This window comes from Dendropsophus ebraccatus, chromosome 13, assembly GCF_027789765.1.
Source record: "Dendropsophus ebraccatus isolate aDenEbr1 chromosome 13, aDenEbr1.pat, whole genome shotgun sequence".
Lineage (NCBI taxonomy): Eukaryota > Metazoa > Chordata > Amphibia > Anura > Hylidae > Dendropsophus > Dendropsophus ebraccatus.
The window spans coordinates 75,987,400-76,002,745 of record NC_091466.1 but is presented as its reverse complement, the minus strand read 5'-3'; the positions used below and the strand labels follow the sequence as shown (position 1 = coordinate 76,002,745).

The window sequence follows — 15,346 nt, the reverse complement described above, 5'->3', positions numbered from 1 at the left end:
CCCTCTCTACCCCTCATGTCCCTGTATACCCCCCTCATATCCCTCTCTACCCCTCATGTCCCTGTATACCCCCCTCATATCCCTCTACCCCTCATGTCCCTGTATACCCCCCTCATATCCCTCTCTACCCCTCATGTCCCTGTATACCCCCCTCATATCCCTCTCTACCCCTCATGTCCCTGTATACCCCCTCATGTCCCTGTATACCCCCCTCATATCCCTCTACCCCTCATGTCCCTGTATACCCCCCTCATATCCCTCTCTACCCCTCATGTCCCTGTATACCCCCCTCATATCCCTCTCTACCCCTCATGTCCCTGTATATCCCCCTCATATCCCTCTCTACCCTTCATGTCCCCGTATACCCCCCTCATATCCCTCTCTACCGCTCATGTCCCTGTATACCCCCCTCATATCCCTCTACCCCTCATGTCCCTGTATATCCCCCTCATATCCCTCATGTCCCTGTATACCCCCTCATATCCCTCTCTACCCCTCATGTCCCTGTATACCCCCCTCATATCCCTCTCTACCCCTCATGTCCCTGTATACCCCCCTCATATCCCTCTCTGCCCCTCATGTCCCTGTATAACCCCCCTCATATCCCCTCTCTGCCCCTCATGTCCCTGTATACCCCCCTCATGTCCCTGTATACCCCCCTCATATCCCTCTCTGCCCCTAATGTCCCTGTATACCCCCTCATGTCCCTGTATACACCCCTCATATCCCTCTCTACCCCTCATGTCCCTGTATACCCCCCTCATATCCCTCTCTGCCCCTCATGTCCCTGTATACCCCCCTCATATCCCTCTCTGCCCCTCATGTCCCTGTATACCCCCCCTCATATCCCTCTCTGCCCCTCATGTCCCTGTATACCCCCCTCATATCCCTCTCTGCCCCTCATGTCCCTGTATACCCCCCTCATATCCCTCTCTGCCCCTCATGTCCCTGTATACCCCCCTCATATCCCTCTCTACCGCTCATGTCCCTGTATACCCCCCTCATATCCCTCTACCCCTTTTGTCCCTGTATACCCCCCCTCATATCCCTCTCTACCCCTCATGTCCCTGTATACCCCCCTCATATCCCTCTCTACCCCTCATGTCCCTGTATACCCCCCTCATATCCCTCTACCCCTCATGTCCTGTATACCCCCCTCATATCCCTCTCTACCCCTCATGTCCCTGTATACCCCCCTCATATCCCTCTCTACCCCTCATGTCCCTGTATACCCCCTCATGTCCCTGTATACCCCCCTCATATCCCTCTACCCCTCATGTCCCTGTATACCCCCCTCATATCCCTCTCTACCCCTCATGTCCCTGTATACCCCCCTCATATCCCTCTCTACCCCTCATGTCCCTGTATATCCCCCTCATATCCCTCTCTACCCTTCATGTCCCCGTATACCCCCCTCATATCCCTCTCTACCCCTCATGTCCCTGTATACCCCCCTCATATCCCTCTCTACCGCTCATGTCCCTGTATACCCCCCTCATATCCCTCTACCCCTCATGTCCCTGTATATCCCCCTCATATCCCTCATGTCCCTGTATACCCCCCTCATATCCCTCTCTACCCCTCATGTCCCTGTATACCCCCCTCATATCCCTCTCTACCCCTCATGTCCCTGTATACCCCCCTCATATCCCTCTCTGCCCCTCATGTCCCTGTATACCCCCCTCATATCCCTCTCTACCCCTCATGTCCCTGTATACCCCCCTCATATCCCTCTCTACCCCTCATATCCCTCTTTACCCCTCATGTCCCTGTATACCCCCTCATATCCCTCTCTACCCCTCATGTCCCTGTATACCCCCCTCATATCCCTCTCTACCCCTCATGGACCGGTAGTGACTCAGCGCTGTCAGATACCATTTGACCTCAGATGAATCCCGCGTGTAATACCACCGTCTCCCAGAGATGTCGCTGCACTCACAGGCTTTATCTTCCGCCGTGCGGCGCCGCTCTGGTCCGTGTTGTCAGGGGGTGTGGCCACTCGTTGTCCGCTCAGCTCTCCTCCCCCGGCGGCCATGGCCCTTCCCGGCATTCCCTATGAGCAGCGGCTTCTCATCATGGCGGACCCGCGGGAGAAGGCGCTGCAGGACTACAGGAAGAAGCTGCTGGAGCACAAGGAGATAGACGGCCGCCTGAAGGAGTGTGAGTGGCGGGGAGGAGCAGCGGGAGAGCCGGCCTGCGGGGGCTGAGGCTGCGGGGGAGCCGGATCATCGCTCCACACGTCCCGGCCTCACAGACGCTTTGTCATGCCGGCCTACTGCCGCCGCTCCGGGGATGTGCTAGGCCTCCGGGGCTCCCAGCGGCCGTCACCCCATCAGTGGTGCTCCACACTGCGGGGACCAGTCCGGACAACCCGGGGGGAGGCTCCATAACCGGGGGCCGGCGGCGGGAGGCTCCATAACCGGGGGCGGGAGGCTCCATAACCGGGGGCCGGCGGCGGGAGGCTCCATAACCGGGGGCGGGAGGCTCCATAACCGGGGAAGGATGGAGGCGGTCACCGCGACTACCCCCTTCATACATCCCGTATAATCATATCACCGATACCACAGCCCATATAATATACATATCACTAATACCCCCCCTATATAATATACATATCACTGATACCACAGCCCATATAATATACATATCACCGATACCACAGCCCATATAATATACATATCACTAATACCCCCCCCTGTATAATATACATATCACTGATACCCCCCATATAATATACATATCACTGATACCCCCCATATAATATACATATCACTGATACCCCCCATATAATATACATATCACTGATACCCCCCATATAATATACATATCACTGATACCCCCCCATATAATATACATATCACTGATACCCCCCCATATAATATACATATCACTGATACCCCCCCATATAATATACATATCACTGATAACCCCCCATATAATATACATATCACTGATACCCCCCATATAATATACATATCACTGATACCCCCCCCCCATATAATATACATATCACTGATAACCCCCTATATAATATACATATCACTGATACCCCCCCCATATAATATACATATCACTTATACCCCCCATATAATATACATATCACTGATACCCCCCATATAATATACATATCACTGATACCCCCCATATAATATACATATCACTGATACCCCCCCATATAATATACATATCACTGATAACCCCCCATATAATATACATATCACTGATACCCCCCATATAATATACATATCACTGATACCCCCCATGTAATATACATATCACTGATAACCCCCCATGTAATATACATATCACTGATAACCCCCTCCATGTAATATACATATCACTGATACCCCCCCATGTAATATACATATCACTGATACCCCCCATGTAATATACATATCACTGATACCCCCCCATGTAATATACATATCACTGATACCCCCCCATGTAATATACATATCACTGATACCCCCCATGTAATATACATATCACTGATACCCCCCATGTAATATACATATCACTGATACCCCCCATGTAATATACATATCACTGATACCCCCCATGTAATATACATATCACTGATACCCCCCATGTAATATACATATCACTGATACCCCCCATGTAATATACATATCACTGATACCCCCCATGTAATATACATATCACTGATACCCCCCATGTAATATACATATCACTGATACCCCCCATGTAATATACATATCACTGATACCCCCCATGTAATATACATATCACTGATACCCCCCATGTAATATACATATCACTGATACCCCCCATGTAATATACATATCACAGATACCCCCCCCATATAATATACATATCACAGATACCCCCCCCATATAATATACATATCACAGATACCCCCCCCATATAATATACATATCACTGATACCCCCCCATATAATATACATATCACTGATACCCCCCCCCCCCAAATATAATATATTACCGGTCCCACCATGTAATATACGTTTCCTGCCCCCCCTCCCCCCCAACAAAAAAATATCCCCGTAAAATATATACATATCACCAGTCACCGCCTTTATTTATACTCCCCATACATATCCCCATATAATATACAGATCACCAGTACCTGCTCCCCAATATCTCCCCATGCATATCACTGGTTCCCCCCTATATCCCTGTATAATATACACATCACCGTTATCCCACCTACATATCCTATATAATATACATATCACTGGTATTCCCTTCCTTACTGTACTTCCTGTATCCAGGTCCAGTCTCCTGAAGGTAGCTATATAACAGCTATACTTACTGTATCCAGGTCCAGTTTCCTATGACTGATACCCCCCCATATAATATACATATCACTGATACCCCCCATATAATATACATATCACTGATACCCCCCCCCATATAATATACATATCACTGATACCCCCCCCCCATATAATATACATATCACTGATACCCCCCATATAATATACATATCACTGATACCCCCCATATAATATACAGATCACTGATACCCCCCCCCCCATATAATATACATATCACCGATACCCCCCCATATAATATACATATCACCGGTACCTCCCCCATATAATATACATATCACTGATACCACCCCTCCATATAATATACATATCACTGATACCACCCCTCCATATAATATACATATCACTGATACCCCCCCCATATAATATACATATCACTGATACCCACCCCCCCATATAATATACATATCACTGATACCACCCCCCCATATAATATACATATCACTGATACCCCCCCATATAATATACATATCACTGATACCCCCCCATATAATATACATATCACTGGTACCCCCCCCCATATAATATACATATCACTGGTACCCCCCCCATATAATATACATATCACTGGTACCCCCCCCATATAATATACATATCACTGATACCCCCCCATATAATATACATATCACTGATACCCCCCATATAATATACATATCACTGATACCCCCCCATATAATATACATATCACTGATACCCCCCATATAATATACATATCACTGATACCCCCCATATAATATACATATCACTGATACCCCCCATATAATATACATATCACTGATACCCCCCATATAATATACATATCACTGATACCCCCCCCCCATATAATATACATATCACCGATACCCCCCCATATAATATACATATCACCGGTACCTCCCCCATATAATATACATATCACTGATACCACCCCTCCATATAATATACATATCACTGATACCACCCCTCCATATAATATACATATCACTGATACCCCCCCCATATTATATACATATGACTGATACCCCCCATATAATATACATATGACCGGTACCACAACCCATATAATATACATATCACTGATACCCCCCCATATAATATACATATCACTGATACCCCCCCCATATAATATACATATCACTGATACCCCCCCCATATAATATACATATCACTGATACCCCCCATATAATAGACATATCACTGATACCCCCCCCCCCATATAATAGACATATCACTGATACCCCCCCCCATATAATATACATATCACTGATACCCCCCCCCATATAATATACATATCACTGATACCCCCCCCCCATATAATATACATATCACTGATACCCCCCCATATAATATACATATCACTGATACCCCCCCCCCCATATAATATACATATCACTGATACCCCCCCATATAATATACATATCACTGATACCCCCCCCCCCATATAATATACATATCACTGATACCCCCCCCCCAAAAAAAAAATAATATATTACCGGTCCCACCATGTAATATACGTTTCCTGCCCCCTCCCCCCCAACAAAAAAATATCCCCGTAAAATATATACATATCACCAGTCACCGCCTTTATTTATACTCCCATACATATCCCCATATAATATACAGATCACCAGTACCTGCTCCCCAATATCTCCCCATGCATATCACTGGTTCCCCCCTATATCCCTGTATAATATACACATCACCGTTATCCCACCTACATATCCTATATAATATACATATCACTGGTATTCCCTTCCTTACTGTACTTCCTGTATCCAGGTCCAGTCTCCTGAAGGCAGCTATATAACAGCTATACTTACTGTATCCAGGTCCAGTCTCCTGAAGGCAGCTATATAACAGCTATACTTATTGTATCCAGGTCCAGTCTCCTGAAGGCAGCTATATAACAGCTATACTTACTGTATCCAGGTCCAGTCTCCTGAAGGCAGCTATATAACGGCTATACTTACTGTATCCAGGTCCAGTCTCCTGAAGGCTGCTATATAACGGCTATACTTACTGTGTCCAGGTCCAGTCTCCTGAAAGCAGCTATATAACAGCTATACTTACTGTATCCAGGTCCAGTCTCCTGAAGGCTGCTATATAACAGCTATACTTACTGTATCCAGGCCCAGCCTCCTGAAGGCGGCTATATAACAGCTATACTTACTGTATCCAGGTCCAGTCTCCTGAAGGCTGCTATATAACGGCTATACTTACTGTGTCCAGGTCCAGTCTCCTGAAAGCAGCTATATAACGGCTATACTTACTGTATCCAGGTCCAGTCTCCTGAAGGCAGCTATATAACGGCTATACTTACTGTATCCAGGTCCAGTCTCCTGAAAGCAGCTATATAACGGCTATACTTACTGTATCCAGGTCCAGTCTCCTGAAGGCAGCTATATAACAGCTATACTTACTGTATCCAGGTCCAGTCTCCTGAAGGCAGCTATATAACAGCTATACTTACTGTGTCCAGGTCCAGTCTCCTGAAGGCAGCTATATAACAGCTATACTTACTGTATCCAGGTCCAGTCTCCTGAAGGCAGCTATATAACAGCTATACTTACCAGTCTCCTGAAGCTTTTTAGTCTTGTGCTGGATAAATAAAAGAGACTAAACACATTAAGTCCCGGCCAGTACAGAGAGTGACTGCTGAACGTGTCCATCCATCACATGACCTGAGAAACACTGGACTTCCTGTTTTCTGACAGTCAGAACACAAGAAGTGCCGCATTTTCCATGATTAAAATTTTTTTTATTTAAATTGCAAACTTTCTTTATATCACGTCTACTGTTGATTCAGATTTTGAAAGTTATAACGACAGGGAGACTTTAAATTGAATTCCAACCTCACAATAAGTCATAAGAAAAGTCCTGGAAAGCCCCTTGAAGCTGCAGCTCCAGATTATAATGGTCTGTAGATAGTAAGACAAAGCAAAATATTTCCCTCCTGTCTTTATTAGATCAGCTCCTTCTCTTCTATAGAGGACGATTGCATTAAAGGAGAAGTCCGGCAATATAGTAGGAACTCCAGCAGGGAGGAACATAAAAAACAAGTACTACATACCTCTCCCCATGCCTCCGAAGTGCTGCGCAAAAGGCTCCTGGACCCCTGCCGGTACTTTTCCCCTGACTTGCGATTATGTCACACCTCAGAAGGGTTTTGCCAGCTCGGCCTATCAGTGACTGGAGCAGTTTCCTGCCCCTGTCCTTGACTGGCTGAGCGGGCAGACCTTCAGCCGACTGGAGGAGGAGAAACAGGAGCCCGGCATCAGTAAGCCCGTGCTGCGGAGGGAAGAGGCACCTGTTTATTATGTTCCTCTCTGCTCCTTTTACCGCATACTTAGTTATTACTTTTATTCTTTTGTCCTGATTTTAATGCCATTATTGTCTTTGTTTTCAGTAAGAGAACAATTAAAGGAACTGACTAAGCAATATGAGAAGTCTGAGAATGACCTGAAGGCTCTGCAGAGTGTGGGGCAGGTAAGAGCTCATTGCTGTACAGAAGTGACAATGGTCTGAACAGGTCTTATGAGACCCCATCACCAGTCAATATCAGCATGTATCTGCACAGGGACAGACTGACTGCTGGGACTGGGACCACCAGCTATTACAAGGACCGGGTTCCTCAGTCCTCATTTGTGAATGGGGCAGTCAACTCTTAAATACGGACTGGGAGAAAAAGGAGCGTTGCACCTCACACCTATGGCTGACACTAATGCCACTCTGCTACATTTAACAAACCAACGCCAGGATGTTGGTATATTTGATCAAACCATATTGCCCCATGTACCACGTGCAGGTCCTCTGGTTCACATGGGTCCCTACACTGCGACTCTTAAATACATTGCTGCTCTGTTCACGATTAAAGGGACAGCTAGAAATAGCAGACTACAGCGCTTAGCCGTCTCATAGTCAGTAGTCCTCTGCTCCAGACTAAGGTCCCTCTTATGGTCTCTGGGGATCCTGGCTATATTTGTACTTCGGGATAAGCCATGAAGTCTATTCCTGCCACATAACAATTAAGGCCGTGTTACCCCATTCACTGTACTGTTACATGTCCACTATTTTGTTTCCTTTTTTGATACATATATATTTTTATATTTTCAGATTGTCGGGGAAGTTCTTAAGCAGCTCACAGAAGAAAAGTGTGAGTATGACCTGTGAGAAAATGGTAAAGCCGTCATTACCGTTTAGGTGGTGAATTTCCTCCTCCCCCACACTGTATGTCCCTGGGGTGGCAATGTTTCACAAAGTGATAATCTTATGTGGGTCTATATTGGTGGCCACCAGTTCAGGAGAAGCCATATAAAAGTGACTATGTGGCAGAGCTGCTATGACCCAGTAGTGGAATAGGAAAACATTTTAGAAATGTATACACTCCAGATTTACTAGTATTGTCTGTCGAGTTTTTTTTTATTTTTTTTTTTAGAGATCTTAAAGCAATTGTCGACTTTTAATCTGATTTTGTTGTTCTGCTTTTAGTCATTGTCAAAGCTACAAATGGACCAAGATATGTTGTCGGGTGTCGTCGACAGGTACGTCTCTATAGAACAATGCCAACTTTCTATATACCTCTTAATGTTCATTTGACAGGTACCCTACCCCTCTTCCTTAAATAGATACAGGCAGTAGCTGCTACCATTTCCTAAGATGGAATTGTCTTAGGGTTTTCTGTTTATCTTCTACATTGTGTGTGTATATACATATATTATATCCATCACTATTATGTTCTCCCCTTTGGAGACAATGGTTGATTAGTCGACTTGTCGGCATTTGAAGCTGGGGAGGAGATTATAGTGGTGCCTTTACATAAATTTATCTGATAGATTTTTGAAGTCAAAGCCAGGAACAGACTATAAACAGGGAACAGGACACAAAGGAAAGACTGAGATAAATCTGAGTCTTATGTGGTCTTGTGGATACATTGCGGTAATACTGCAGGATACTGTGACTTGTAGGAGCCAAGAACTCTGGACTAGTGATGAGCAAACTTGTGTAAACCCAAACATTGACTACTGGAGGCTGGAGAGGTTGGATACATAGGCTGTATCCATGTCTTCCAGGGCTTCCTAGAGCTGCATCCAATTTCTCCAGCCGCAAGAGTCAAATGCTGAGGGTTCGCGAGAACCTGAACATTAGGCAAATTTGCTTGGTCCTTGTATTCTAAAAGTTTCCATTACAAAGTACCTTGTGCTCTAACAGCATATTTTCTTTGAGTCTAGTTGGACAAAAGTAAACTGAAGCCGGGGACGAGAGTAGCTTTAGACATGACAACGCTCACTATTATGCGGTAAGCTTCATAACCTTTTCTTATGGGCTTAAGATGGATCCCTCAGTTGGACACACATTAGCCAGGGTGGAAATCTGCAGCCAAGGGGGGGATAGTCACCTCTTTATAAGCTGCTAGAAAGTGCACCACTTGGCGCATTGATGCTTTTTCTGTCTCCACTTAGTTTTCCCATTGTACCCTTCCTTCCAGTTACTTGCCGCGAGAGGTGGATCCCCTCGTGTATAATATGTCTCATGAGGACCCTGGAAATGTGTCCTATTCTGAAATTGGAGGACTTTCCGAGCAGATCAGAGAGCTTAGGGAGGTGCGTATAAACTTCTACATTACTATGTTGCATCTGAGGGGGAAGAAATACATAAAATCTATTGCTGAACATAATTCTCATGTACTCTTGTTGGTCAGGTCATCGAGCTCCCGCTCACTAATCCAGAGCTGTTCCAGCGTGTAGGAATAATCCCTCCAAAAGGCTGTTTGCTTTATGGCCCCCCAGGTATGTCTACACTAAGACTTTAGCTGATTCTATTAACTCGAAGTCTGCAGCATGTGAATTCACCCTTAGATAAGGTAGTAAAGAACGGCCGGTGTCATGGTTATTCCTGGACACTTGAGTGGTTCTCCCCCCTGCAGCCTGTGTTAGCAGTAGGATCTGCTGCTATTGTCTGACACTTGTCTAACATTGCCTCCTGTTGCTTCCTACCCAAGGTACCGGAAAAACGCTCCTGGCTCGAGCTGTTGCCAGTCAGCTGGACTGCAATTTCTTGAAGGTACGTAAAATGGTAGTCATGGGTGTTTAGTCATCATGAATATGTATTCATCTAGATTATACACTATGGGTGAGATTTATCAAACATGGTGTAAAGTGAAACTGGCTCAGTTGCCCATAGCAACCAATCAGATTCCACCTTTCACTCCTCACTCTTTGGAAAATGAAAGGAAACCTGATTGGTTGCTACCTCAGGTGCTTTTTTTTTTTTTTTGCCAATTCAGTAGTGCCTTGGATTACGAGCATAATTTGTTCTGGGACAGTGCTTGTAATCCAAATCCACTCTTAAACCAAAGGAATAATTGAAATGCCAAATAATGGTTTCTATACAGCAGTGAGTGGCTGAGTGTGAGTGCAGACACATTATAGCATCAGTGTGTATAGCTGAGTGTAAGTGCAGGCAGATTATAGCAGGATTGGTGAGAATGGGTAACACTCCGTCCAGGGAGAGAGGGGTTACAGCTATGGAGAGATTACTTCCACTGTCCTGTCCCCTGATGTGAGCCCCAGACTGAAGTGGATCTGTAATTATTTGGAAAGTGAGAGACTTCCTGGGTCAGAGTACAGGGCTGTAGACCCCGCTATGCAGACCGTACCCCTCCTCCACTCCCCCTTCCACGCAGTACAGGGAGCTTACAATTTTACAATTTTAAAAAACTGAGCTCTTCTTGCAAAACGCTCTCAATCAAAGTTACTCTTAAACTGAGGTACCACTGTATGTCAAATGGGGTTAGGAATGCAATACTTACCAGGACAATGGTTGTCACTGCATCTTGTTAGATCTTAAAGGGGTTTTCCAGCGCTACAAAAACATGGCCACTTTCTCCCAGAGACAGCACCACTCGTCTGCAGTTTGGCTGCAGGTTTAACTACTCAGTTTCATTGAAGTGAATGAAGCATAAATGCAAACTACACCTGAGTTGGAGTTAGAAGTAATGTCACATTTTTTGCAGCGTTAGTTAACCCTCTTTAATTGTTATAATTTCCAATTGAGTTTGATTTTTTTTTTTTTCTTCCCCCTTTAGGTTGTGTCTAGTTCTATTGTAGATAAATACATTGGTGAAAGTGCCAGGCTTATTAGAGAAATGTTCAACTATGCCAGGGACCACCAGCCATGTATCATCTTCATGGATGAAATTGATGCCATAGGTAAGAAACATTTGCATAACTTGTTTGTCAAAGGGTTTTATGAGCCTGAGCAGCCCCTTTACTTATGACAAGCGTAAATGCTTAGACTTAACATCTGCCTCAGGGTTTCCATCGCAGAATCTAATCTAGTGACTAGCAGAAATCTGATAGACCCATTAAAGTTAGTAGGGTCAGTTAGGCTCTACGTCCAGCATGCAGCAGATGGCTGCTTATCTGAGACTGAGAATCCTTGGCTGAGCCTCTGTGGTAAAAGTGACCCTACTTAGTGCAAACCGTTTTTGGTAATAATGAATCTGTTTCATCTCTAGGTGGTCGACGGTTTTCCGAGGGGACGTCAGCTGATCGTGAGATTCAGAGAACTCTAATGGAGGTAGGTTATTAACCTTGATGGTCTGAAGCTGTTGTCGCTTTGGCGCTCCTGTGATTCGCAGTGTGTGATACACTTTTTGGGTTTTTTCCAGTTGTTGAATCAGATGGACGGGTTTGACACTCTGCACAGAGTGAAAATGATCATGGCCACCAACAGACCAGACACACTGGACCCGGCCTTGTTGCGTCCGGGTAGACTTGACCGTAAAATTCGTAAGTTATCTTTTCTTTTTTTTTCCTTTTTTCCTTTATGGTTTTGGGTTAAATTTCTCTAACGATTATTATTATTAATCATTGGTTTTGCAGACATTGAACTGCCCAATGAGCAAGCCAGGTTAGATATTCTGAAGATTCACGCAGGTCCCATTACCAAACATGGAGAAATAGGTGAGTGTGACTTCATGCGATATTTGCAGGGTTGTCTTTTATTGGTATCCCACAATACATGTGACACTTGTATCGTGACGGGAGCTTATGTGTGTGAATTGTGTTGTAGATTATGAAGCCATTGTGAAGCTTTCAGATGGGTTTAATGGTGCCGATCTGAGGAATGTCTGCACTGAAGCTGGTAAGGAGTCGCATAGGGGAGTGCATGGTCTTATTGTATTAGATGAACTGGCTGAATGACATAAGAATAAACCAGTCTACATAGTGGCCATAGCATGTACTAGCGTTTCCCAACCTGCAACACCCAAAGCAGTGACTATTGGAAAGAAGGGAGGGTGTAAACTGTTAGAGTGGAAATTAAGATCATGGGTACTGTAGTTCTCCAGAAACAAGTGCAATCCCTGACCCATTAGGGCATATGGATAACAGAGGGGATCCACAGCCGTTTAATGCTACATTTCCTTAGCCTTGGCCATGAAAAGGCAACCTGATCGCTTGAACTTGAGAAAAGCCAGATCCAAGTGTTAGGTTTTGATAGGAATATTCTTCCCTTGCAGGGCCCTAATATTCAGTATAACAGCTTATACAGCAGTATAACAATAGTGTTGAGCAGAGTTGCTGAACTGTTTGGGTTTGAAAATATTCTGCAAACCGGACGCCTGGAGAAGCTTGATGCTGCCAGGAAAACATGCATACAGCTCATGGCGATACCCAACTTCTCAGAACGCTCGGCTCTGGACTCCCACTGTGTGAAGATTGCCAAACCCGAACACTTCAGTACCCACTCGGCACTAGTTCTGAATCTACAGGGCCGCACCTGCAGTCTTATTCCTTGGCAATATACATTGGGAGAGTTGGTGCAGTAAGGTTTAGCTTATGACCTGCTCTGTATTTTTCTGTATAGGGATGTTTGCCATCCGGGCAGATCACGACTTTGTCGTCCAGGAGGATTTCATGAAGGCGGTGAGGAAAGTTGCTGATTCCAAGAAGCTGGAGTCTAAACTAGATTATAAGCCTGTCTAATGTAAAGAGACTGCACGTGGCTTATGTTAGAGGTTCTGCTCCTCTAGGGTTTGGTTGTCTATTAAGTACATACACCATCGTCTGAATTTAGTAGTTGGGTAATGGCTGGAGGAAGTCTGCCCCACGAGGCTCCTGTAATAACACATTCTATGCAGTTCCTGCATCACAAAGGAAAATCCTTGCTGCCCGATCACGGCAGTAACGCTGGGAGAGAAACAACATGGCAGATTTTAAGAGTTACTGTGTTTCGTAAAATATTTTATATACATTGACTTTTGTCCTTTCCTTCCGAGGTAAATAATAAACAATGTTTAAAGCGGATGGTGTTCGAGTGTCCGATCCCAAATCTTGTAAATAAAGCGTCATGTATAATGAACAGTTCTGCAACTCTGATATTCTTTACCCTTCAGGATCTCTGCTTGCAGTCAGTGTGTAGGTTGTGTTTTTTTTGTTTTTTTTTTTAATAGAGGCTTAAATCGTGTCTAGCTGTGATCATACATGAGAGGTCAGAAATAGTTGGACGGGATTTTATTCTTTTAATGTAAACGTGATCCATTCACTGACTGCTAGTGGAGGTCTTTAAATTACCGTATTAGTCCAGCAAAGTCCCAAAGTTGTATCTTTAAGGGGTACTCGGCAGAAAATATTTTTCAAATCAATGTGAGTTATACTGATTTCTAATTTAATTCTATTTAAATAAAAATCTCCAGTCTTCCAATACTTATCAGCTGCTGTATGTCATGCAGGAGGTGTAGTATTCTCTCCAATCTGACAGTGCTCTCTTCTGCCACTGCGGTCCTTGTCAGGAACTGTCCAGAGCAGCAGCAAATCCCCATAGAAAACATCCCCTACTCTAGACAGTTACTGACATGGACAGAGGTGGCAGCAGAGAGCACTGTGAGACTGGAGAGAATACACTACTTCCTGCAGAACATACAGCAGCTGAAAGACTGGAGATTTTTATATAGCAGTAACTTACAATGTATAAGTTTTTAACTTAATTTTTTTTTCCACCGGAGTTTCCCTTTAAGGGGGGGGCACATCAATAAATTCCCTTTTAGGCCAGGTTGTTATCTTGTCTTCTGCTATGTCATTAATACATCAAAGTAAGCTGAACTACAGATCCCATTATACTTTGTCATACACTAAAGTGGCTCAGAAGGTAAGATGAACTACAGTCATGCGCCTTAAACTGAATGGAGTGAGACCGAGCATAACATGTCAGCCGGAGTACAAATCCCAACATACCTCATCATACATAATCCGGTTTACCTTTGTCAGCACAATTTCTATCAGCTAAACTACAAATCCCATCATGTCTCTCCATACACTGAACTGATGTCAACAATGGAATTTGCAGTCTATGGGCCCAGGATATATAACAGCCACGTATAATCGCATCACCCTTGTAGTCATACTGAAATAAACCCATATATTTATCCATTTTAGTTTGGAAGACTGGAGAGAAAAATATGGTTCAGTGTAAATCTAAGTGGTGTCGATTTACTAGGCAATGGATTAGTCTGTGACAATGCTCAATCCTATTGGGCTTATGGACCTGGTCAACTAGCACGGAGCTTGTTTTATGGCCCTCAGGTGATATTCAATGGCCTGAGCTGCTCTGTGCGTGAGCGCCCATCTCTTGGTGGTAATTTACAGAGTATCAAACCTCTCCATAATCCTGCAGGGACGGTCAGTGCAGCCTTCTACTGTCCTCCACACATTCTTCATTACATGGTGATGTGTGGTGGGTGACTTATTTTACATAGGTTTTCCAGTGCTACAAAAAACATGGCCCCTTTCTTTCAGAGACAGCACCGCCTCTCCAGGTCAGCTGTGATTTGCAATTGAGTTCCATTCACTTCAATGGAACTGAGTTAGAAAACATGCACCCAAACTAGACGAGGTCAGTGCTGTCTCTGCAGGACTGTGGCCAGGTTTTGTAGTGTTGGAGAACCCCTTTAATAAAAAAATGCCCACCCCCCCAGCTATAATAACACTGGCATTGTAAGGTTAGGACAGTGTAGGTGCAAAGTAGAGTAACCAACAACACTTAACCAGGAG

The 15,346-nt window shown here is 44.6% G+C and overlaps 1 protein-coding gene across 1 annotated transcript; it reads left to right on the top strand.

Moving 5' to 3' along the window:
* Positions 1–2,002: 2,002 nt before the first annotated feature.
* On the top strand, positions 2,003–13,658 carry PSMC6 (proteasome 26S subunit, ATPase 6). Its single transcript, XM_069950094.1, has 14 exons — positions 2,003–2,160; positions 7,702–7,781; positions 8,409–8,448; positions 8,784–8,836; positions 9,524–9,591; positions 9,781–9,895; positions 9,994–10,081; positions 10,294–10,355; positions 11,380–11,503; positions 11,812–11,873; positions 11,965–12,085; positions 12,179–12,259; positions 12,369–12,440; positions 13,164–13,658. The coding sequence occupies exons 1-14, from the start codon at positions 2,034–2,036 to the stop codon at positions 13,280–13,282; spliced, it is 1,212 nt and encodes a 403-aa protein (XP_069806195.1). The 5' UTR covers positions 2,003–2,033; the 3' UTR covers positions 13,283–13,658.
* The last annotated feature ends 1,688 nt before the right edge of the window (positions 13,659–15,346 follow it).